This window comes from Chanos chanos, chromosome 9 (assembly GCF_902362185.1).
Source record: "Chanos chanos chromosome 9, fChaCha1.1, whole genome shotgun sequence".
In the NCBI taxonomy this organism is placed as follows: domain Eukaryota; kingdom Metazoa; phylum Chordata; class Actinopteri; order Gonorynchiformes; family Chanidae; genus Chanos; species Chanos chanos.
Window position 1 is genome coordinate 2,314,371 of NC_044503.1, and position 25,399 is coordinate 2,339,769.

Below are 25,399 nucleotides of genomic sequence, written 5' to 3' on the forward strand. Positions count from 1 at the left end.
ACAATCTTTATGTACAGACCTGTAAATATGTATAAATGTTTAATAAATTCTAACTGTTTTTGGGCTATTTGCTTGTGTTCTCTGAAGCTGCTATGTCTCGTATGTTATGTTCATTTTATGTAACTTGTACAAAAATACCAAAATGTTTCTCACAGTTAAAAAACAATAAACTGTCTACATTGTGAACATTTAATTCCAAGCACAAATGGAAAATCTACAGAGGGATTTTGGTTTCATAACTTGCATACAAACATTCACGAACCACAGTAAATATAATCTACAAATACAATCTATTGTTCATAGTCTCCGTCAAGTGAACAGACTGTTATGTGAATAGAATGATACATAGAATGATGAAGTCAAAACAGGATATGTACAACACACATCTGTCAGCCAGTTTATAAAGATTTCTAAGGCATATTAAACAGTCTCTGGCCTTGGTTCATTCCGATAACATTAAACATCACGTAAAACATGACTTTTTTTCTGGTCACTGTAACCAAACAGACAGACGACTCAAAAAGCCTAGCTAAGCTCACTGCATCAATCATGCGTTGTCTTCTTGGTTGACAAGCTGTTGCCAGGGGTCACGGCGGAATCTCGGAGGTTGCTGGGGAGACCAAAGATAGTTTGAAACGTAACTGACAGCTGTTGGCTCGCCTGTCACTCTCGCTGATGCTTCACCTCGGTCGTGAGCGGAGTCAAGACTTAATCTGTCTATCTGACCTGGTCTGCCCTTTCATATAGAGAGGCACTGTGCCAGAGGTCACACAAGGAACATAACAATTCACCAGTGGAAACCTGGACAAGAGTCAAGTCTCAAATTAGCCACAGAGTCCAAACAACTCGGTGTGAACAAAGGAGATGAAACGTATGGATGGAGAAGGCGGCGACGGCCGAGGCGTAGCGTGCCAGGACAGGCGCGTCTAAATCCGGACGCAGCTCCACTCAGTCCCCATAGACCATTCAGAACTGTATATCCATATACACACACAAACACACGCCGAGGAGAATATGAACAGAATCCAAATCAGTGAATTAGCTCTTTATAGAGTGTCATGGGACTATAAAAGTAATAAAGGACAGATCGGAGCAGCTGTTTGATCTCATGTCTGAGGTGAAGCTGAGGGGGGACTGGTCTGTAGGGTCTCTATTTCTTCTCCAGTGTCTCTCCAAAGGCCCACACCGTGCCCGCCATGACAGCAGACACAACCAGAATGGCCACCAGGATGGCCCACCAGTATGCCTGAGAGAAAGAGAGAGAGAGAGAGAGAGAGAGAAAGAAAGAGAGAGAAAGAGAGAGAAAAAGAGAGAGAGAGAGAGAGAGAGAGAGAGAGAGAGAAAGAGAGAAAGAAAGAGAGAGAAAGAGAGAGAGAAAGAGAGAGAAAAAGAGAGAGAGAGAGAGAGAGAGAAAGAAAAGAGAGAGAGAGAAAGAGAGAGGAGAAAGCAGAAGATTCAGAAGTCTCAGCTGTTCTTCAGTCAAACATAAGCAAACAAAACCTGATACTGGTAATAGACTGTATTTACTTAAAGAAAACACATGAGTGTTATTGGCACACATTTTCACTTTTTAAAAAAAGTTGTTTGGGGTTTTTTTTTTTGCATTTCTTGCAAATTAACGCACATCCGCACACATCTGCTACTGCTGCGCTCCAAACGGACCATAACGTTTCCTGAATCAGTCGTAAAAAAAAAAATCAGAACTCCCAAAAGTCACAAACAGACCTTCATCCATTCGCCGAGATCCTCATACTCGTTCAGGTGGAGGAAGGAGTTCTTCAGCCGCGCGATCGGGCCGTCGGCATCGAGCAGGCGACACACGTTGAATTTGTCACAGTAACCGTGGTTCTCAGAGCACGGAGCTCCTGGAACCAGCGCCACGCTCTGACCCTGAAAGTACTGGGTCAGAACTGAGGAGTTGGTGCTTGCACAGGTGCTTGGTTCGCCTAATGGACCAATAAAAAAAAAAAAGAAAAGAAAAAAAAAAGAAAGAATACAACAATTAATTTTGGAGTGTGTGGATTTCGTGGGGTTTCGAGGATATGTGTTGCATTGAACGGTTCATCTGCAGCCAGTGGAAGCAAAAGGAATTCATTTTATGCCAGGGTTTCTGTTGTGTAATGTGTCACTTGAGATTTATAAGGCAATAATTTCAAAGCATGCAATGCAGTGTGAGAGCAGGCTGGTTTTAACCGCTTGTTTTGTGTCTTGTGTTTATGCTGCTCGCTGTTTATATTGCGTGTTAATATTGTTGGTTGGCTTTGAGCAGTAAATACATTCCAGGCAAATTTCTCTGCGGCGGCGGTAAGAGAACAAATTTTGTGGTTTTACCCGGCTGTTGGCAGCACAAAAAGCACTTCTCTCTCCTGGACTCGCTCGGACAGTCGCACTGTTCTAGCCCGTGGGTCACACACACAGATAAAGCACAGTCCTAGACCACAGAGACAAAAGCCAAATAAGTTCTCTCACTACGGGACCACAGCTGTTGTCCCGGCCTCCCCTGCGCTGCCTGAACAGAACTGAAATAAGTGGCATGTCAGTTCATTACGTTAACATGTTCACCCAGCGGTTGGCTAACGCTCCCAGTCAGCTTTTCCAAGCTCTGCTTTTCATTCATATTTCTCAGGCCACAGGTACCCCCTGGAGAATCGTGTATGTTTGTAATTCACACATCCTCATCACGACTGAGTCTCCTTAGTTCAGAGGTCATTTATCAGCTTTTCCAGTGGTGAAAGGGGAAGAGTCTGATCGATAACAGAGGTTGCAGGAGCACCGAGCAGGCCCAGCTTTGCAGAACCTGCGACACGGCCGAATTTTCGACGTACCCCGTTGAAGCAGACACGGGTGCCCAGGCTGCAGACGGTCATGTTGGGTTTGGCGGGGGGCTCGGGACACTTCGGAGACGACCCGTCACAAAAGCTCTCCTCCTGGCAGTCCGACTCTTCCTCACACATCGTCCCCGAGGCTTTGTACACGCAGCTGGAGCTACAGCACAGACCTTGGCTAGGACTGACGACAGAGATTCACAGACAGAAAGAAAGACAAAAAAACAGATCAAACAGGCAACAACAGTCTGTGGCAAAATCCATTTCCACAGTCCAACAGCATTTAGAAACGATGGCGATGGTATGTATCCAACACATGGCTAAGGCATTGCTTCTAATGCATTGAAATTGTTATCGGACATGGGTATTGTCCAATAATATTTCCCGGTGCAGTGCTATCATGCTATATCTAAAGTTCAAATCAGTTTTATCGAGCAAGTGGAGCTCTGTGGATAATATTAAAACCATAGGAAGATCTGAAATGGTTTGGAGGATGGTTTAGGACGGTTTTCACGGTGAGGAAATCGCATGATGTTCAGTCACCTGCACTGTTTGCTGGGCTTCAGGCGACACTGGATTTCCATGGGCTCCTTGGCACTGTAACAGCAAGGATCGTTCTCATCGTGTCCTATGTCACACTCCTCCCCGTCCTCCACGATGTGGTTCCCACAGATGGGCCGATCGCTGACTGCAAGAGACGTAACACACAAACATCTCGTCTCGTCTTCATCTCAGCCGGTCGTCCTGTCACCTCACGGTGTCTGGTCCCGTTCCGCATGGATTCCTCTTTCATCCCTCCTGTCGCTTCTCCTCCTTTCACCTCTTCTTTTTTTTAAATCTAATTTCACGCTATTTCAAATGATCTCGTGCTGTCTCATTGTCATCTCATGTTATTTTTATCTTATCACATTTCATAACCTGAACCATATCTCAGGTCATCTCATGTCACCCTGTCTCACTGTATCACCTCACGTTTTATTTTTTTTTTACCTGGACACTGTCCACCTTACCCACGAAACATTCGTCCTTTTTCACCCTCAGGATGCGGTTGATGTCCCGAACGCTGCAGGGGGAGAACTTGTCGCTGTTCTCTTGAACTTCCTGGGCGGCGTGCGGATACATCAGGAACCACCCTTTGCCCTCCGTGACCTCTGGCGTCCCACAGTTGGCACCTTTGTCGTGCTACAGTAGACAAAACAGCCGAAAGACAGGTGAGACAGGTGAGACAGGTGAGAAAGCAAGAGCAAAGAGCTGCCTCAGCGTAACTAGGATCTGACGTTTATTTCCAAAGCTCCCTCTGTTAGCATCAAGGGCGGCGTGTTAGCGCACTGTTCGTCAGCCCTGCCCATGGACTCTGCACGTTTTGGGTCTCTCTCCGATCTTAGACACCTGCCTCCTTGACCAATGAGACTGATTTGGGTTCGTTAGAGCAGGGAGAGTGCAGAGGGCCTCTAGGAGCAGGATTGGGAAATACCTGGTTAATGATGGGACTGCTGATATTTGACCTCTGTTACACCTGTTACAATGACACCTGACCAGGTAATGCCTGCTAGTAATAAAGGCCTGCTGCAGGTAGGAGTGTGTCCAAGGCAAAAAGACATGAGTGTAAGGAAGCGGTTTACTGCATGAAACACTTCACACTGAGTGAGTTAAAGAAACTGGAAAAGGACCGTTAGTGACGGCGGCTAACGCTAGTCCGCGTACCAAAGCCTTGAGCCTCCACCTCAAAGTGTTTGTACTGACTGAGTCTAAAGGTTTTGAATGCAGCTCTTCAGTGATTTGCATTGTTTTTGTTTTCTCGGCCTAGTCCTCAGTGCCTCCTCGCCCCCCTACATTCACACGCCCGTGTTGACGCGTTGCATATTAACGTACTGATTAACGGAGCCCGAGCGGCTAAAACAGCAATGCGCTGTTTCATTACACATTTAATCACGTGCATGGCTTCTCCCGAACCCTGAAGGAGGCATGGGAAAGAGTGAACGAGGGCTGTTTTTTTTTTCCCCCTGTCCCTGTTTCCCGCTCTGCAAAACTAGGGATCTCTCTCAGGTTACTGTTTGCCTATAGAAGGTCAAAATCCAATCGCAGGGTCGCCGTGTTTTTAACACCCTTGAAAACAGAGAAGCTTGACGTTCTCACAACCTGTGTGCAAGACCAAGGGCACCGCCGATCACGCGGATGCATCTCTATTGTTCTAATATCAGTTTATTTTTAAAAGCCAAACGAATTGTGTGGGACCTCTCTCACTGCGCTTTTGGCTCAATTCTCAGCCGTTCAGCTGTAACTCGCTGGTAACAGGTACACACACACACACACACACATACACTAATGCACGCATCCAAAACACATACATAAATATACACAGACATACAGAGAACTGGGTCAGAGGCCAGTGGACCCTCTAAAAAAAGCTTCCTCCTCCATAAATCACGGGTGGAGAGGATTCTGTGATCCTCTCACTCCAGGTCTGGAAACAATGAGGCCCAGCTGCCTCAGCCAAAAGTGACTTCATTTCAAACGCGATACAGACAGGCGGGCCCGGGCCCGGGCCGGGAAGGCCGCGGAATGCCTGGGAAGAATTCGCTGCCGCAGGAAGTTCGCGTGTGGAAAGACAGACGGCAACGTACCGGTCAGTCGAACAGGCAGTGGGGGAAAGTTAAACGTTAGGAATTTCGTAACTCCAGCGTTCCCTAAAAACATCACCGCGCAGCACCTGCATGCAGTGGTGATGGTCGTGAATGGGTTACAATGGGTTACAATCCCGTTAGGAAAGTCTGTATCTAAAACACACGTGCTGACGTGCATTACATAAACCACGGACAGGAAAACAAACACATGCCTGCTAAGGTACACATCTGTTTTGACAAGAACAGGACAAACCAGAGCAGTTAATGCTTTTGTTGGTGTTGCTGACAGATGTTAAGTTTCCATCCCCTGAGCCATTCAAAATGAATACAAATTGCCCAAAAACAAGTCACGCATATTTATTTATAAGCAAACAGGTCACATGACCACACAGGAAGTCAATGAAACCATTTCATACGCAAATCTGCAGTAAGTGAGTGAGCAATGACTCCTACCACAGCCCAAATAAAAGCGCAGTTTGGGCAGCGACGTGGAGAATCTGTTTTCTGTCACTGAGGTTCATGCCTCAAGTCCAGTGTAGAAGAGGGAGCAGACAGAGAGGAGACTGAGGGAGATTTTGGACTTACGGGGGCGCCGAGACTGTGGCCCAGCTCGTGAGCGAAGGTCATGTGGACATATTTGGGCGGCTGGTACCGCCCAAAGTTCTGCAGCGTGATTAGGCCGGTGTTCCGACTGGAATTCTGTCCTTTTTCCACGACAGGCTTTGAGCATATGCCCCCCCAGTCATCTGGAGAGAGGAGAGGAAATGAGAGGCATGGAGAAAAGAAAAGAAAAGAAAAGAAAAGAAAAGAAAAGAGAGAAAGACAGAAAGAGCGGAAGAGGGGAATAAACAAAATTGTATGAAAACAGAAACACATAGGGGGCATTCTGAACCACTTTAGAAACCAAAAATCCCACTGTGGCACCGCCGTTTCAGGGACGAGTACTGAGCTAAACGAGTCTGAGACAGCGAGACCAGTTACAAGACTGGTGAGGCTCCGGCATTCCCGTCAGTCTTAAACCTACCGTCCCCTCGCTGTGGGTTACATAACAGACCTTGACCCTGGTGTGTTTTGCAGGTCTTAATAATGTGAGTTGTGCAGAGAGTTGTTTGTGAGACTGGTGAGGTAGAGCCCTGACTGAGTGACAGGCCTCAGGCCTCAGATTGGTTCTGCTGTGTCCTATCACGTGTCTGGAAGGGGTGAGAAAGGATCCTATTCAGTCCGTTTGGGTCCGCCCTTTGGGTTTAGGCTTATGTAAAGGAGGCACCACTGATAAGAAACATCTGTCCTTTTTCCCACACAACTCCTGAGCAATGACATCCACCACCCCCCACCCCTCAAAAAATGCACTGAAAATACACGAGGGCAGGTTGTGAGGGTCCTGGAACTACTTTCATGGTTCTCCAAGCACTGACACTAGATTCTCATGACCTAAACCCTGAACACTGAGCACACCCTGAACACACTGAACACAGTCTGAACACTGAACACAACCTGAACACTGAATATGACCTGAACACTGCATATGCTTGAACACTGAACACAGCCTTAAATCCAGGTAGGGTGGCCTGACCTAGCGATTCTTCTGAGCGTTGGGTCGACCCAGCCAGGCCGCCTCTGCTGCGTATCAGGGTCACCGTCATGACCGGAACCATCGTGACCAGTACATGATAGAGAGAGAATGTCTGGAATGCCACTGGCAGCTCGCAGAAACCTTTCGAGTCTTTCTAGTCTTTGTGTCGAGGATCGATTTGCACAGCACAGACCAGCGGTCGCGGTGATCCAGTTACCCATAAAATACTCCTGTCACTGGAGGTCACAGACTTCTTTTATTTTTAACATGGTCTATTAGTCATCATAAAACTGCAAGAGAGTTCAAATCACTTCAGACTGACTTCTCCAGACTGTCGAGGACTTTTCAGGTCTTTCCATGGAGCGGGAGTCTCGAGCCCAGGAGTTTGATGATTAGCAGGAACTGGAATCGGGTGTCCAAGTACTTTAGTAGAACAATCGTGGGAAATGTTTGGGGGTGGTCCCAGGGGACTGGATTGGGAAAAGCTGGTTTTGGGGAAACACCCAACAGCGCAACCTCTGCAATTACCCACATGGCAATTTCTCTGATTTCGGAAGGAGCAGATCAGATGGAAAACTGTCACAGATTGAGAAAACGGCTGCAGTTTCAAACCGTCACCAGACGTCATGAGGCTGTTTTGATGGTGTTCTCCTGTGTACCTCACGGAACATTAGAACTGGGAACTGACGTTTCACCGCTAGAACACGGCAGGTGGAGGAACAGAACTCACCTGAGGATGTAGGTCAGACGACCCTCACTCCACAGAAAACTCACCCTTACGTTAAATTTGTCAGTTCTGAGAGTGTTTACACTGTCCAGGTCTCGGCAAAAGAGCAGGACTATCCTCAACAATTTCAGACTTTCAGAATTTAACTCTGAGTAGAGTTATTTATTATTAACAGTCACGCAAATAAGCTGAGACAGGCAGCCTTGTCTCCATGCCCAGTGTTCAGAATTTTACTCGGATCCGGGAGAAAACCTTGGAAAACCACACGTGTGAATGATTTGTTGAGTGTTTGGTTAATTTGACCTCAGGTCTGTGCCTGTCAGTGGGGCAGAGCTGATGCTAAAATGGTGGAGATTTTCCACTGGCCTCAGGTCATGCCTTTTCTGTCACATGCTTGTCAGAGGCCAATGAGGGCGCTGATCTGGCGAGGGACAGAGCTGGTGTCTATCAAAACATTTCCGGTTCAGTTAAGTTCAGTGTCAAAACACACGCGAACACACACACACACACACACACACACACACACACACACACATACACATACACACACACACACACACAGCTGCTGTGATCTGGTCCTATTGTTTAGTGTTAACACACACACACACACACACACACACATACACACACACAGCATCAGGTTTTGTTTACATTGGATGACATCATTCTATAACAATGTTCAGAGGACACCACAGAGGAACAAATATACCTACTGGGAGTACTGGTTTGCTCTGTAAAACTGTCATTTGAAGCTTTACTGGATGAGCGGAGATAAAACTTTTTTTTTTTCAATGTAGACAATGAAATTAAAAAACAAGGTTGGTCTGAGTTTCCCATCCTTTAGAGGAAAATAAAACACAGAGAAAGGTGGTGATGATTAAACACAGAGAAAGGTGACGAAAATGAAACACAGAGAAAGGTGACGAAAATGAAACACAGAGAAAGGTGACGATGATGAAACACAGAGAAAGGCGATGATGAAGCACAGAGAAATGCTGTGGCTATCTGAGTTAGTAAAGCCCTGTGTTCACACCAGAGTGTAGTCCTGACACACTCACGCTCTCTCTCTCTCTCTCTCTCTCTCTCTCACTCTCCCTCTCACTCTCTCTCTCTCTCTCTCTCTCTCTCTCTCTCGCTCTCTCTCTCTCTCTCTCTCTCGCTCTGAAAACAGATCACATTCAGTTTTGTCTGTCTTTCTTTTGCCATCAGCAGGTCTGTACGGGGCCACTGGACTGAAGGCTTAAGAGTACAGACACCCCCAACCCCCATTCAATTGTCAAACGCCTTTGAAAAAGTCTGATAAACAAACCCAGAGAACCATGGGAGTGCTCAGTGACTGGGGGGCCACTTCACAATGTAGTGTCTCTATGGTGGGTGTGTGTGTGTGTGTGTGTGTGTGTGTGTGTGTGTGTGTGTGTGTGTGTGCGCGTTTGCGTGTGTGGGTGTGGGTGTGTGTTAGGGTTAATGTGTGCATGTGTGTATGTGCGTGCGTGTGTGTGTGTTTTAAGGTCTCTGGGTTTACAGCCCAGTGTCTTGTCTCTCAGAGTCTGTGTTATCCAGATCTGAGTCAGTGGGTGATCCTCTGTGCTGACTGCTTACTGGGCTTCACCACGGTTCCAGCATACCTCACATTCCTCCACTGGTCACGTCCTTATGCCCACAATGAAAGTCAATCCAATGTCAGAAAGACATGGACTCATTAAGAAGAGTGTGTGTGCGTGTGTGTGTTTGTGTAACAAGCACACCCTCACGTGAGTCATTGCTATGGAAACAAATCTGAGCATTGGAATGCGGTCATCCCCTCTTTGCAAAGGTTAAGATGTGGGGGGAGGGGTGTGTGTGTGTTGCAAGGGTCACATAGTTCTTCTGGTCACATGACGCCTTTTAACCGTACTCACGCCCCTCCTGTCAGCCAATCGAAATCTTCTCAGCTGACAATGTGACAGCTCCTTTAAAAGCCCCCGGGGCCCATAGACAGAGGCCCTCGTTGGCCCCCAAACACGACAATGACATTTCATAGCCTGTTTCCGCCTGAGGTCACCATCACAACACAACTAACAACGTCTCTCAAACCCACAACCAGCCAGACCCCTCCTGGTGTGTGTGTGTGTGTGTGTGTGCATGTGTGCGTGTGTGTGTGTGTGTGCATGTGTGCGTGTGTATTCTGGTGGTGTGTGGTTCTAGCCTGAGACTGGGCCAAATGGATTTGGTTGTGTAATCATGGCAACCAACAGTGCTCAGTGGTTGAAAACAGCAAAAGGCAAGTCTGGGCGAGTACTGGCAAAAAAAAAACGGAAAAATTCGATTGGACGATGGAGAATCCATCAGCGATTGTTTTGAGGTTGAAAAATGACTGGGTTGAGTAGCAAACCCAGCGGAGGTCCCTAAAACAGAACTGAGTCTCCGGTTCCAAACTAACTGAGTCCTCTCAAACTGGGTCATCACCCAATGGTTGGCACATGAAAAAATAAAAACAAGCTCCCTCTCCATACACCATACACATACATCATGTGTGTTTTCATACACATACATTATTTTTCATATGTTTTATGTAGCGGCGGTTCTTTAAAACATTTAGGGTTTCTAACGGTCACAGTTGATGTTATCTACCATCGCGTGGTGTAACACAGAACCAAATGGAGGTTGGTGGGGCACTTAGGGTGAAATCCCACTGATCTCAGATCAGATCGGAGCACACAATCGTATATCAACAAATGTGGCGTCACTCCATTCTCTCCTCTTATTCAGCCCAGGACTGTAGGACTGTGTGCAGGGCTCTGATGGCTGGGGTGGGCGTGGCATCATGGGCGGAGTGAGTATGTGGGCGTGGCGCGTACCTGTTTGACCCACCCAGGCCAGCCCCAGCACCCCGCTGAAGTCTCGGTTGGTCAGTAGGTAGGACAGGCAGTACTGGCTCCAGTCATGCTGTGAGTACACGCTGAGCAGCTTCTCTGGGCCAACGTGCGTCTGCTGCAGGGGATCGGTCTTATTCTCCTCTGTCTGGACCTGGAATAAAAAAAAAAACCCAAAACATTTACACCTGTTCAACACTGAGCAGAGTGAAAGGAAAAAAAACATTTACTCCTGTTTAACACTGAGCAGAGTGAAATAAAAAAAACCCATTTACACCTGTTTAACACTGAGCAGAGTGAAATGAAAAAAACATTTACTCCTGTTTAACACTGAGCAGAGTGAAATGAAAAAAACATTTACTCCTGTTTAACACTGAGCAGAGTGAAATAAAAAAAACCATTTACACCTGTTTAACACTGAGCAGAGTGAAATGAAAAAAAAACATTTACTCCTGTTCAACACTGAGCAGAGTGAAATGAAAAAAGCATTTACACCTGCTCAACACTGAGCAGAGTGAAATGAAAAAAACATTCACACCTGTTCAACACTGAACAGAGTGGAGTTCTCATGTTGTCTCTGTGGCAAAGCTTAAACTCCGCCCACATTGAAAACTATGAGAACGATGATGTCATAAGTCCTTATATGAGTCCTCATATTTACCACAGGCCTCATATGCATTCTGTTTACTCAGTTAAGACAGGGTTTCAAACACTCCTTCTACGTTACGTTTACTTAACATAATTCAGTACACACAACAGCACCTATGTCAGTGTTTTGTATGTTTTACTTTTTTATATAGTCTCTACTCTAAGTTTACCTACAGTTTGTCCTGTAGGTCTGCATGGATGTGTCCTGTGATATTGGGCCATTAGCAATGCATTAGCAATGTCTCTTGTGTTCTGTTGATTGTCATCTTGCACTAAAGTTATGGAATCTGACAGGAATATCCTCCCACAGGACTGTGTGTGTGTGTGTGTGTGTGTGTGTTCGCTCACCGATAGAGATTTCAGTCTGAAATTGATCACTTCAATTCCATCAAACTCCGATTTATCAAAAATATCATTGACTGCCCTCATATAGGCCGACACCTGTCAGAGAGAGAGAGAGAGAGAGAGAGAGAGAGAGAGAGGAGAATCAAAGTTGATTGCTATTCCTCTGATGTCTTCCTCGCTAGCTATAAGTGCTCTATAATATAAGATAATACCTAATATAATATAATAATATATGATTACAAAACAATAACAATAACAATAAGCCTCCTGAGCAGCAACACTGAACGTAAAGGCAGAGACAATCCTGTGATTCCCATAGAGACAGAGAGCAAAACAGCAGCATGGTCACATCAAAATTACATTCTATAGGGTGACCATACTTTGCACGACAGCAATGCATTCCCCTCCTAGCTTACGGGGAAATTTTAATGTATGTCACTTTTGGTTCCTGTCGTTGCGCATGTAAGGTTGATGCCTGACAATGCAATGTGAAACTGCATCTGTACTTAACTGCCGCAATACATAGCCGGCTAGTCTTTAATAAGACCAAGAACTGCTAGCATAATAAGAGTGCCAAGATGACCTTATTTCTTTCCATTCAAGTTTTTGTGGCGTTACGGCTTTCTGAAGGTCTCTTGGCTGTTGCTGCGGTGTTAACGGTAATGAATGAGATGCAGTTTGACCTGTTAACCATGTTTGTGGCATGATAGCGTACATGACCGTCCATTGGTGGCGTGCGAGAGGGCGGGACCTAAAGAAAAAGGTCAAAGCAATGCAAATGCACACACAATGAATGCCGACTAGCAAAAGTCAAATCCCGGACATTTTTGGCGATTTAGGAATCTCGGATGGGTGCATTTCTAGGTCCGAAAAAGAGGACATGTCTGGGAAAAAGAGGCTGTATGGTCACTCTACATTTGAAGTCCAGTATCAGTCTGATATGAGTCAACTTCAGTTTAAAATGTTATGCAAATACACTGGCTTATCTTTGCATGCTAAGTTCACGCAAATCAGTATGTAAGCAATACATGTATGCAAATGTGATTAACTTCATATGAGGTACAACAGCAGTGTTTACTTGATGCAGCCAAGGTTAGCAAGGGTCGCTAAGGTGCCTATAGGACAGCAAGTTAACGACATAGATAGCAAGCTAACACTAATGCTATCGTTTCCGACGTTTCACAACTGGTAACAACGAAAGGAATAAGAGGTCATGTCAGCGGTCAAGCCACTCCAAATCCATAAACAACAACCTTCCAAAATGGAAAACGGAAAGTTTTTCGGAGGTGGAAAGAGATGGCCAGTAACGGACAGTGCCCTTGACCTAATTCATCACGTTAGTAACTCTATTTAAACAGCTGACTGAATGCCGATGACATCCACGCCATCTGCTCCGTCAGCAGTTGATGATCTGAAGGTGAAATATGGTCTCACATTATGTAGATATTCACAGTCAGGGACTCTTTAAAGAGGCGTCCTGTTTTGATTTTGATTGTTGTGGCATGTAAAGCCCTTTGAGACTGTAAACAGTGATTTTGGGCTCTAAATAAACTTGAAACTTGAAACTTTAGTAAAGAGAACTGTTAAGGACGCTTTGGGGGAGAATATCGATGTTCCCCAGAGCTGGTGTCGAAAGTACTGGAGTCTGGTCCTGGTCTCGAGACCGGTCTCAAGACCACCTTTTCACTTACTGGCTTATTTGGTCTTGTCTCGGCATTGAAACCAATTCTACTCGATCTTGAATCGGTCTCAAACTAGAGCGGCATGGGTTGGACTCGTAAATTTAGAGGGAGACCTCGGAACCCTTTTTCTTTTTTTTTTTTTACCACAGTGACAATGATAAACTTTTCCATTTTTCATACTCTCAAAATAATTATACACATTAATAAAAAAACAATAAAATTAATCCACATTGATTCACATTGACTGGTGCTATGTATAATGTTGGTGATGTAGGCGATCCCAGAGTGCAACGCTCCCTTGAAGTCCAGTGGTCCAACTGAGCGCCAAGAGTGAGCGAGCAATCAGCTGTAGTTAGATTCGGTCTCTTGAAAATGGACTTTTGTTTTTTTTACGTCTCTGTCTCGCCTCTTCCAAAGACTCGGTCTCAACCGCCCCAAAATCCCAAAATCTTGGTCTCGAGTCAAACTCGAGCCTTTAAGGTCTTGGTCTCGAATCAGACTCGATATAGGCAGCCTCGTCCCCATCACTGCCCAGAGCTAGATCAAAGAACTGTAAAACCAACAGGTCTACATACCACTTTAACTCGACCTTCTCACTTCTTACGTAGGGTTTCACTGTTCAAACGCTTCGTTTGTTCGTTTTCGTAAAACTAACAAATTAATGCTGAGGGCAGTATTCGCAGCCAAGTCTTTGACCGCGTTGCGTTACCATTACATGTCCCGGCAGTGGAGAGGAACCAGGGGTCAGGGGGCTGTGTCCCAATTCTCCCCGAGGGAAAAACAACGGCTCTGGAATGGAGGTTTGGTCTGACACCCTTCGGACGAGAGCCCAGTGGCTTCGGACAGTGCAATGGGGCAAGAAGACAAATGAACTCAGACTCTTGGCCAAAGCGTTACTACACACCAGCGGGGGAGCTGGCGCACTCTGAATCCGCTGGCACAGTGACCGAATGTATCTTTTTCTTTTCTCTTTTTTTCATGTGGGGTAAGAGTGATAGCCAAGCCTGGCACAGTGCCCGGGCACCTGGCCTGTGTTCTCAGAACTCTGGCTTTCGTTTAATCCGTTTCTCAATACTACAGTGTCAGATCTTTCTCGTAGACCATACATGTGGAGCACTCTGCTGCAGGGGGGAAAAAAAACGAGAGAGAGATATCAGATGTAGCGGGGGAGTTTTGGCCTGCGAAAACGAGGTTGTTGGGTTGTGTTTGGATTTCAGGTCTTGTTTGAGGATTCTGTTCCAGAGGGCTTTCAAGAAAGTTCTCTTAGGTCCTGTGCTTTCACTTAACGTATAAAAAAAAACAAAAAAACATGTCTGCAAGCAGATATGAGCGCCTTGTGAAAATATGTTTATGGACTTATTAATACGTAATAAAGCTTTTATAAAGAGCAAGGTCATATTTCAGTTGGTACAAATAAAGTCATTTTCAACCACAACTGTGACGTAGATGGAGCAATTAATGATCTTTTTTTTAAATTATTATTAAACCACCTTTTAAAAACATTTTTAGTTGGACAAACCGAAGTGAACACACACTGAATTTCCTGGTTTGTTTTTGTTTTTTTGTTTTTTTTTAAATTAATTTCTTTTAAATTACCTTAAATTACTTAATTGATCTAGCAACTTCAGTGCTCAAGGAAGTCGGGATCGACAAAAATGTCGGAATATTGTCAGTGCAGAGATTACATCACGCAACGATTTTCTTTGACTAATAATAAACTGCGGAAACTGATACAAAAGAGGAAAACGCCCCCAAAACAGAAGGGTTGTTGACCTCATGTCCAACTGTTCTGGAGTACAGCATTCTGGGAACTTCATAAAATCGACCCAAAAAAAAAAAAAAAAAGGTTACGGAATGTCACAAAATAGCCTGTACCTTATCTTTGGCACACAAACATTATATAATGGCAAAGCTGTCTTTCACAGATTCTTAAAAGTACTGTCTGTTCCCGGGGTCACGGGACAGGGCGAAGAACTTGGCGATGATCCAATCTCTTCGTCTCTTGCCTAACAAATCTACAGTACTGAGGGGTTCCCCAGAGAGAGAGAGAGAGAGAGAGAGAGAGAGAGAGAGGGGGAGAGAGAGGCAGAGAGAGAGAGAGAGAGAGAGAGAGAGAGAGGGAGAGAGGGAGAGATAGAGAAGGAGAGAGAGAGAGGGAGAGAGAGAGAGAGAGAGAGAGGGGGAGAGAGAGAGAGTACGTTCTGTACCCCAGAATGGAGAGACATGCTGTACATTGGTGAACACTAGGGGTAGTGTGTAAACATGTTGAGGGTACACTGAGTGACACATTAGTGTCAGACACCCAGTGGAGATCTCTGTTGGTGTGAGAGGTGTGCTCTGTTGAAAGAACCCGCAGAGTTTGGGTTTTCGGACCTCACCTGTCCCACAACAGTCTCAATGTTACGGTAACGTTTGAAAAACAGGTGATCTGCATGCAGATGAAGCAGACAGCTGGTTTTCGATTGGTCGATCGTCCTCCTTGACCTGGTCACAGGTTCCATCTGAAAGTCACACAAGACAGGAAATACAATCGGCCACCTTCCTTTAGATTATGCTCCAGGGAAAATTCCAGAAAGATACGGTGTCATGGGACAAGCACAAAAACAGAAGGTGGAGGTTGAGTGGGGTTTGACATCTGTTTAGGTAATAAAAAATTGCTGTATATCCTGGAAATGATGAGGCACTGTAAATATGTGTTCAAAAATACCACCGGCACAACAAAGACAATCTGATCTAGACTTCTCCAATTGTCCGCACGCCCATTGTGAGTGATTGTAGAGCAGCCTGAGTTACTCCCCTGTAACAATAGCCTGTAGAGATGGATCTGATAGCAGAGTCCAGCATTCATAAAAACAGCCTCTGTTAGAGACATTAATGTTCAGGTCAGATGTCAGCATGTAATTATTGGGTTATAAAACCAATGTATGACATCTGTCAAACTGTACACAGTAACAACAACAAAAACAACAGCATACAAAACAAAAGCAAACAAACCCCTACACGGTCTGTGCAAAACAAACAAACAAACAAAAAAAAACTCTCCCGAAATAACTTTATGCCACACTGTGTGGATCACATGTCCCTGTAAGTATTTTTTTTTTTTTTTTTTTTTTAATTTTGCCTTTAAACAGCAGTTTGGCTAATTTAACGGACCCTGTGTGAAAAGTTCAGGTTTTATGAGTGTTCTGGATGAGCTGTGCCTGTAAAGATGCCTCAGACGGAAGGTAGGCGAGGGGGTTTGGGGGCGTGAACGGCGACAGGACAGAGACAGAACCAGGGTAACCACGGTAATGGAAACAGAACACAGTGTGCAGTCCGGGCGCAGACAGAACCGTGGTAACCTTGGTAACGGAGACGGGAGACAGTGTGTAGTCTGGGTGCAGACAGAACCGTGATGAGGCGGGTGTAATGTCTGACCTGGGAAGCCACATCCTGGCGCAGATGCATCAACCGGTCAGAACCACAAAACCCACCAGAGCCGCTGCCCAGAGGAGCGTCCACTACACACACACAAACACACAGACACAGAGAGAGAGAGAGAGAGAAACACAGAAAAGTTATATAAATTCGGCTTAGTGTCCTGATTCTTTAAGCTCTTAAGATCCCATACAGAGCATAACAAACGGAAGGCAGTTTCACAACAGGGCCCTGTGGTGCTTTGTGAGACACTGACAAATATCTTTCTGACCTCTCCCTGATGGACTAATTACAACACGTCCACCCAGCCCCCCCAGCTGCCATGGGCAATGAGACAGTAGCCTGTCTGACACCCAGACTCCCAGCCATCCATCCCAGTACACACTACAGGGTTCAAGGCCTCCACACGACACAGAAACCAAGGACAGATAGATAAAAAGACAGACAGACAGATAGATAGATAGATTTGTGTGTAAGAGAGAGAGAGTTTGGCTGGCATGGATGGTTAACATAACTGTAGGGACATAAGCAGGCGATTGAGGACTGATAAAAAAGAAACGTTTTTTTTTTGTATTAAGGTAAAGTGTTGTAAATTCGTAAATCTCTGTGATCGCACACACACACACACATTGTGAACAGTGAATTTATCCTCTGCATTTAACCCAACACACATACACCAGATGCAGGAGCAGTGGGCAGCATTCCTTGCACCCAGGGGGCATTGGGGTTAAGTGCCTTGCTCAAGGGCACACAGCCATGGATGTTGGTCCTGGGAATCGAACCAGCAACCCTCCAGTCATAAGCCCGGTTCGCTACTCTTTAGACCACGGCTACTATTGACACCGGAGGAAATTCCTCTGTGACAGCTTTTTACACATCAAACGGGATTTTAAGATCTGACTCTGCAGAGATGCAGAAATATATTTCATCAACCCCTGTCCAAAAGGTCATATGTCCCGAAAGTGATGACAAGACAGGAAGAGTCTGCCCAAGTCACAGACGCAACCTTCAACCCTGGATCTCAGGGGTGGAAGGGGGAAACGGCCATGGACCTCCAACAGCCCGTGAACAGCTCATGAACAGCCCGTGAACAGCCTTGAAGTGGATTCGGTTCCAAAAACCTTTAGTCAGCACTGTCCTTGTGTCAAACCAGAGTACAATTGTTTTGGCAAAAACTCCTGACATGAAATACGGCTCGTTGTGGAAATGCTCTCTGTGAGCGCTGTGTTTGTGCAAATCCTGTGGGGTCAGTGCAGCCCTGGAGTCCGAGCTAAAAGCCCTCTAACGAAGAATGTTTGGTTCTGTTGAGCGTTTTCAGTTCTGTAATCTGCATACGTGCTGGACTCAGCCTGCAGACAAATCATTCCTCCACATCGTAAGCTGCTTGCTTCTCAAACACAGAAACAACTGTGTGTGTGTGTGTGTGTACAGACAGAGAGAACTTTTACCCACAACATGTGCATATGTTGGCTATACATCATCTTCTCTACCAGTTACACAACAGTCAAATCTGATTAAACTGCACACAGACTACAGTCATGCTGTTAAACATATCGATTTGGGACATAAAGCTTTCATCAGCTGAACCAAACGGGGGGGGGGCTTTGGATCACACCTGGCAACCCACATAATGAACTGATCCCTGGCCAGAAGTTGAGCTGTGGGAAATGTCCTGTTGCCTCTGGCTGTTTAGAGGGAGAGGGGAGATTTGATTGGGTCAGACCATTCTGCTGGATTAGCACCAGCCAATAGAGGTCCGAAGCTCTTGCACGATGTAGGGGTAAAGATGAGGAATCCCACAGTGGCTTTGTGAACTGGCTGATCCTAGATCAGCCATCACACGTAGCCCAGAATGAGATGTATTAGGTAAAAGGGGGGGGCTGAGAGCTGGTCCTAGGACTGTGGATGGATGGAGAAAGTAAGCAGAGAGAAAAGAGGCAGGCAAAGAAAAGAGGTAAACATTGAGCAATGACCCACTGGGCAGAATTACTTCCAGACGGTGCGTTTTTTTGTTTTTTTTCCGTCTGATCATGTGACTTACAGCTTCACTTTCAAGTCTTCCTGCACACAGAGCCCAAGGTAAACAATCACACTAATAAAAAAAAAATGTTAAAAAAAGGAAAAGCAAAAGAAAGAAAGAAAGAAAGAAAGAAAAAGAGGAGGAAACTCTCCTAAAGAATGAAAGCTCAGGGACAGAGAAGAAAGGAAAAGAGAGTAAATCTGTCTTTCTGTGACAGAGCCCCTACAGAGGATACGCCATGAAGCACGAACGGCGTTGGACTTTGTCACTCTAAACCCATGACTCTGCGTCTCTGCACGACTGCCCGTCTCTGACGCCGTCTATCTTTCAATCTCGGCTCTGAACGACCGCTCCTCTCCTGCCAGACGCTGGTCATTTAGACATATCTTTAGAATTCCGGAGAATCGGGCACTCCCCGTAAACAGGCTGACCGCGTGTTTCCAGTGAAGCCAGACTATCTGCGGCGTTATCCAAACTAACTGAACCAGGCCAGGGCTCCCACACAGACTCACACGAGGGAAATGATCCTAATTCCACGACGGCGCATTTGAATTTGTGTGTGTATATGTCGGATGCGTTCTACCGGCTATTTCAAAACTTAACTGTAAAGTTGTCCCAAATAATCTTGCCCTCACATCTTTAGAAAAAAAAAGAAAGAAAGAAAGAAAAACAAAAACAAAAAGGGTATCGGTTTCTCTGCATTACTATCGTAAGCAGGAGATGTAGAGTGAAGACAATAGGAGACGAGGGTGTATTTCTGTGTATGTAGCGGCATGCATACACAGCATGAAAACAAAGCCCATTGTATAGCTGCCTGCTGCGGACCCAGAGAGCATGGGAAATGCCCGAGAGTAACCCCACAGCCTTCGGAATGTGGTGTGACTCCAAACACACAGAATCACATGACTTAACTAACCGCACAATTCAATACAACCCGGCCCCATGCTCCTGTTCACCTTCAACTGATAGAGTTAACCATTCTCTGATTTCTTCTCTTTTTTACCACTTACACACACACACACACACACATAGCACGACCACACAAAGCCCACAGTAAAAAGGTTATATGGAGACATGACCCTTCTGTGATGAACACTATGTGAAGTGACTGAACACTCCTCTACTGACCTGCATTAAATAGGAACACATCTGAACACTGACTGTGAGCAGCCTTGAAGTGGATTCAGTTCACACATTAAACTACAACACACAGCAAACAAAACACACACATTAAACTACAACACACATACATTATACTACAACACACATATTATACTACAACACACATATTAAACCACAACACACAGCAAGCAAAACACACATTAAACTATAACACACACATTAAACTACAACACACATACATTATACTACAACACACGAAATTAAATTACAACACACAACTACAACACACACACACACCTTAAACTACAACACACAACAAACAAAACACACATTAAACTCCAACACAAACATTAAACTGCAACACACACATGACACAACACAAATAATAAACTACAACACACACATTATACAGCACACATCATAAACTACAATACACACACACACAGTAGATTACTGTTGTGGACAGTTTTGAAAGGTTTTCTGTTGTGTAACATGGTTTGCCTTGGGGTGGTAGCAGCCCTGTGGTTTGATTATGACTGTTTGTTAGGTGTCACTTATACAGTTTGGGTCTTAACACATACTGACACACAGTCATATGAGTCCACTGCACCAGGGGAAAAAATCTATACGTTTGCACCGGGGTCGGTAAATATTACACAGTAAATATTACCCAGAACATATGACCTCTTAAACTAGACACTCACCCATGTATGTAAACACACACACACACACACACAAACACACACACACACACACTCACACACAATATTTCACTCAAAACAATCCCTATACTCTGAACAGGTCACAGGTGAGTGCCCAGTGCTGTTGGTTTGAGTTCATACATGGAGATGAAAGAACCGAAAACACATCTGTGTGTTGTTTTTTTTTATTAGAGGCCTGAGGATGCCGGCACGTCCCATGGACTCTGGGAGTTCAGTTCTCTCACAACAACTATGCCCCCACAGCAGAGACCCCCGCATGCAATCTTTCCTGAAAGATTCTCTAAAAAGGGGGGGGGGGGGGGGGGGGGTGTCTCATTTAAAGGGAGCCAAACAGAAAACTGTGTCTACAGGAGGTCTGGAGTCCAAACACACGCCCTGTGACATTCCAGTGTGCGTAACGCTTTGCCTCTCAGCCCGCCGCTGTCTGTCCGATGCGGTTATCACCATGACCACGTCAAACCGGGGTCACGCGTCAAGCCGAGAGGTCACCAACCGCTTCACCTTTGCCATTAAAACCAGATCAGAATGTGGTCCAGATTTGACCTTCCGGTCAGTTCCATCCTGATCACAGGGACCCGAGTCATAAATACCTTCTCTGAGGGTTACATCACAACCCACCAATCCCCAGTCTGCGTGGACATTTCATAACAGAACATGTTAAAGGAGCCGCAGGGGAGCGCCCGAGATGAGGGGTGAATTATTGGGGTCCCTCAAAAGTAGATCAGACGGCAGAGAACATTCCAGAACCAATGAGGTTCCAACCCATTTTTTAAAACTTTTTTTTGGAGGTTTGGATTATACCCAGGTGTCTTGCATGTATGTGAGGAGGAGTCTGAAACTTGTGCCGCCCCCATGCGTGACCGACCAATAAAACCATGTCTACAGCATGACCGACCAATGAAACCTCAGGTACAACATGACCACTCAATGGAACCACTACAACAGCATGGGTGACCAATCAAACCACAGCTAGGGCATGACCAACCAATCAAATCACAGCTATAGCGATGACTGAAGTGTGTGCGAGTGAATGTTGGATGTTAAGCACTCAGAGCCCACTAGAGAAATGAGAACAGTCTGAAGCCGATGCTATGAACCAAAAAAACTCTGATCGCTGGAGAGACAGTGCCTTAAATACAGGCTTATCCCAGCTTTGCTTTGTTACCGACAACCTAAACTCTTTTGCTATCCTGGAAAGTCACTTTGTAGCCAAAGGGATTGTACTAATTAAACTGATAGGAACTGAAATTGATAGTCTGAACTAAAGTTACCCAAAGTCCTCAGACGTTAACAGGGCTATATCTCAAAGCATACCGAATATTGTTTTTGTTGGAAGAAAAATAATCTTACAAGTTTCACCTTCAAATGTTTGAATGATTACTCAGTAAGGAGGAGGATGAGTCACGATTTTGCCGCTCTGGGGCTGAACTCCGTTTTCACGTGTCTGTGAATCGACATTAATCTTCATCTCTTACCGAGATCATCCTCGTGGTAGATGATAGAGTGGTGTTCGGAGGGTTCCGAGGAGTATCTGTCCACTGGCTCCACGTAATATGTTCCATTTCCGGTTCTAATGGAGCCTTCAAACTGGCCCTGGAGAACCGAACCGTGACAAGAGGAGTCGGGTTCATCTGAGAGAAGGGAGAACACGGCACAAAGCGGAGAACAGAGTCAGAGCACCGAGAACCGAGGAACTGAGAACACACGCCACATTAAAGCTGATTGACAATGATTAATCAGAAACAGCGATAATCAACATCGAATTAAGTTGTAGATCCTTGAATGCCAAGAAATGCAGCTGATCATCAAACCCCTTTGCAAACAAATGCTGGTTTTGTCAGTGGCATAAAAAAACAGTTTTGAATTGACTCTTGGTCGTTATTGTCCTGTGAAGTTAATTGCTTTATTTTATGGTGGAATTTGTTTTGGACTATTAAACTGGAAAACAGGAGGTTTCATAAAACGAGAGAGGGTGTGGGTTCTGTCTGCCATACCTTCCAGTTTTCCTGAAACTATGTGAGACAAATCAACACCTCCAGATTCAGAGAAAACCTCAAAATCCTCTGTGAATGCAGTGGTGTCTCGTCTAAGACGTAGGCGGAAATCCCTAAAAAAATATAAAAAAATTAAAAATTAAAATTGAAAATAGAATTTGCAGAAATGCTCCAGGGTTACATGTTTTTGGTGAATGTAAAATAAAGAAGGAATTGAAGTTTGGATTTGAAGTTTGGAATTAACACCCCTCTGACAGACAATGATCTGTCAAATATAACTGGGAACCGGTTCTATTAAAGAATTACTCTTACTCAAACTCCCCTCCTGTCACTCAGAATCAAATTCGGATTCTACATCAGGTTCAAATTCAAACTGTGTGAACAGAATGGGAGTCTGATCCAGAAGTGTGAGGTGCGATTTTGGGGGACCTTTGAAAAGCTGTGAAGTCCAGTCGTAGCTCTGGGTCGTTCCGTAGGGTGTCTCTCTTCGCTCTGTGCTGTTGCTGACGCACGACCTCTCTGTCATACGACAGTCCCTCATAATGTTTCACCAGCTGGCTCAGAACCTTCACAGCCTCTGTGCAATTAAAACACCAGATCTATGCAATTAAAACACCAGATCTGTGCAATAAAAACACCAGATCTATGCAAGAAAAACACCAGATCTATGCAATTAAAACACCAGATCTGTGCAATTAAAACAAAAGATCTATGCAATTAAAACACCAGATCTGTGCAATTAAAACACCGGATCTATGCAATTAAAACACCAGATCTGTGCAATTAAAACACCAGATCTATGCAATAAAAACACCAGATCTATGCTATAAAAACACCAGATCTGTGCAATTAAAACACCAGATCTGTGCAATAAAAACACCAGATTCAAAAAAATCTAGTTGTCTAAAAATCGTAGGCATGGTACCATTAGGAGTTGTCTGTAGTGGAAAGGCGTGAATTGCACTGGGGGTGTTTCAAACCCACAAGTTTCAAAAGTGGGACAGAAAGTTACAAATACCAAAATGTGTTTTGGCCTGTGTGGCAACATGGAAACAGCTGAAACCCACGTGGTGTGGACAGACTGAGCTGAACGAGTCAACTATCAACCGTTTGTCCTGCCGGCCATGGCGAGTAAGAAGTGCATCAAAGGTTCCAGATTTATGATTTTCATTTGAAAAACAAAAAATCAGACATATTTTATCATTTTTTTAAACCTTTGTTGTTTTCATGTGAACTTCCCGTGGTCTAAGTAGAAACGTTCAGAAATCAGTTGTATTTGTGGACTTTCTTTACGCCCGTGCAGTGACAGAGTGAACATGAGACCTGTGTAGTACAGTGTAACACTATGAAGCCTGGCCGGCGGTAAAATGTCTTTGACTTGTAAACGCAAATCCCCTGGATAACACACAACACAGGGGTAAATACCTCAGCTGATTGTCCACAGAGAGAGTCCTTAAGTGTGTGTGCATCAGGTGCAATTTGACCAGAGACAGGACAAGTCCAAACAGGTCCCCATCTGAGGCTTAACGCTGAATGCCTCTGCTTCAAACAAGGCAACAAAAAAAAAAAAAAAATCCAAGAGAAAACAGAGCCCCCCACCCTGCCCTCCCCTCAAAAAAGATCCCTACACTGAACTAAATGTCCCCCCCCCCCCCCCCCCGGAGAGCTGTTAAAAGAGTCCTCTGTCCGGGAGAGGAAAAGATCAAAGACGTCTTACCTGCACGGAGCCATCCTGAGAGCAGGAGAAGCACCAGAAGGACACAGAAGTGTGAAACTGACGAACCGTGGCCGGCCATGTTGGCTCAACTCTTCCTGCCCTGGGAGTGGAACACTACCTGGATATCAGCTCTAAACATAACTGAGAAGGCACGGGCAGATTCAGACTTGTTGACTGACGGCAGGCCTGGGGAAAGAGAGCTACACAAACTCAAACACTGTTATTCACACACAGGATGATGCCACTCATTTAGTCAACTCTGCAGACGTGACAAAAACCTGTCTGAAGTCCACGGCTTTTCAGCGACAAAGTATCTCAGTCAGAGACTTTATGGCATCGGTTTGAGGAAACGGGGAACCAGTCCTTTTGAGGGGGCAGTGTGGATAGACTAGGGGTAGCACGGGACCTTACGCTTCGGCAGGTTTAGTAGACCCCACTGCCAGCGATGGCCTTCGTTTTGGATGAAGCACTCTCACCATGGAGACTCTCCTGCATGGTCATGTCTTATCACACAAACCGAGTTTGTAGCAAAAATCAAAAATATATACGCCCAGACAAATCATGGTTTATCTCTGACGCCGCTGAACTGAAGGGGGGGTGGGGGGGTGGGGAGACACTCGCTGCGAAAAAGTAATAAAATGTGCAACCTTGGCGTCCAGTTTTATCTTTTCACGAAAACACATGTCCTTCAAAAGAACGAAACAAACTCTACACCCCCCCCCCCTCCAAACCCCCCACCATATCAATATTTTCACAAGAATGTATATGTGGTCCTGACCCCGCCCCCTGCTGTGCTCTCATTGGTCAAAATTGAACAGCCTGATCTTAAACTATGACATTGCACCAGTGGCCCTCCCACAAAGAAGCACATTTGCAGAGAGGTTACTTTAGGTCAGTGCAGGGGGGGGACCAAAACCCCCACCTCCCTCTCCAAACCCCCCTCAAATGGAGAAAGTCACTATAGGTTAAATAGTGAGCAAAGTGAGTCCATTCTGAGGCTTTGCCTCCACACTCAGCGTTCACATATAGCTTGTGTTTCAGGGGTTTGTCTTTTGCAAACATTTCCTTTTTTCCTTATTGCAGGTTCTCTTATAGATCAGTTGCATGAATGGCTATATTCAATGGTACGGA

At 45.2% G+C, this 25,399-nt stretch overlaps 1 protein-coding gene across 1 annotated transcript; it reads right to left on the reverse strand.

Moving 5' to 3' along the window:
- Positions 1-1,150: 1,150 nt before the first annotated feature.
- On the reverse strand, positions 1,151-24,769 carry LOC115820596 (disintegrin and metalloproteinase domain-containing protein 10). Its single transcript, XM_030784222.1, has 18 exons — positions 24,745-24,769; positions 24,387-24,454; positions 24,269-24,283; positions 23,930-23,981; positions 22,981-23,128; positions 22,552-22,664; positions 22,033-22,188; positions 16,694-16,776; positions 15,655-15,777; positions 11,598-11,690; positions 10,587-10,755; positions 6,035-6,195; positions 3,836-4,007; positions 3,369-3,513; positions 2,826-3,009; positions 2,332-2,431; positions 1,726-1,946; positions 1,151-1,246 (listed from the first exon to the last, which is right to left on the reverse strand). Exons 1-18 carry the CDS (start codon positions 24,767-24,769, stop codon positions 1,151-1,153), a joined length of 2,124 nt encoding a protein of 707 aa, XP_030640082.1.
- Between the last annotated feature and the right edge of the window lie 630 nt (positions 24,770-25,399).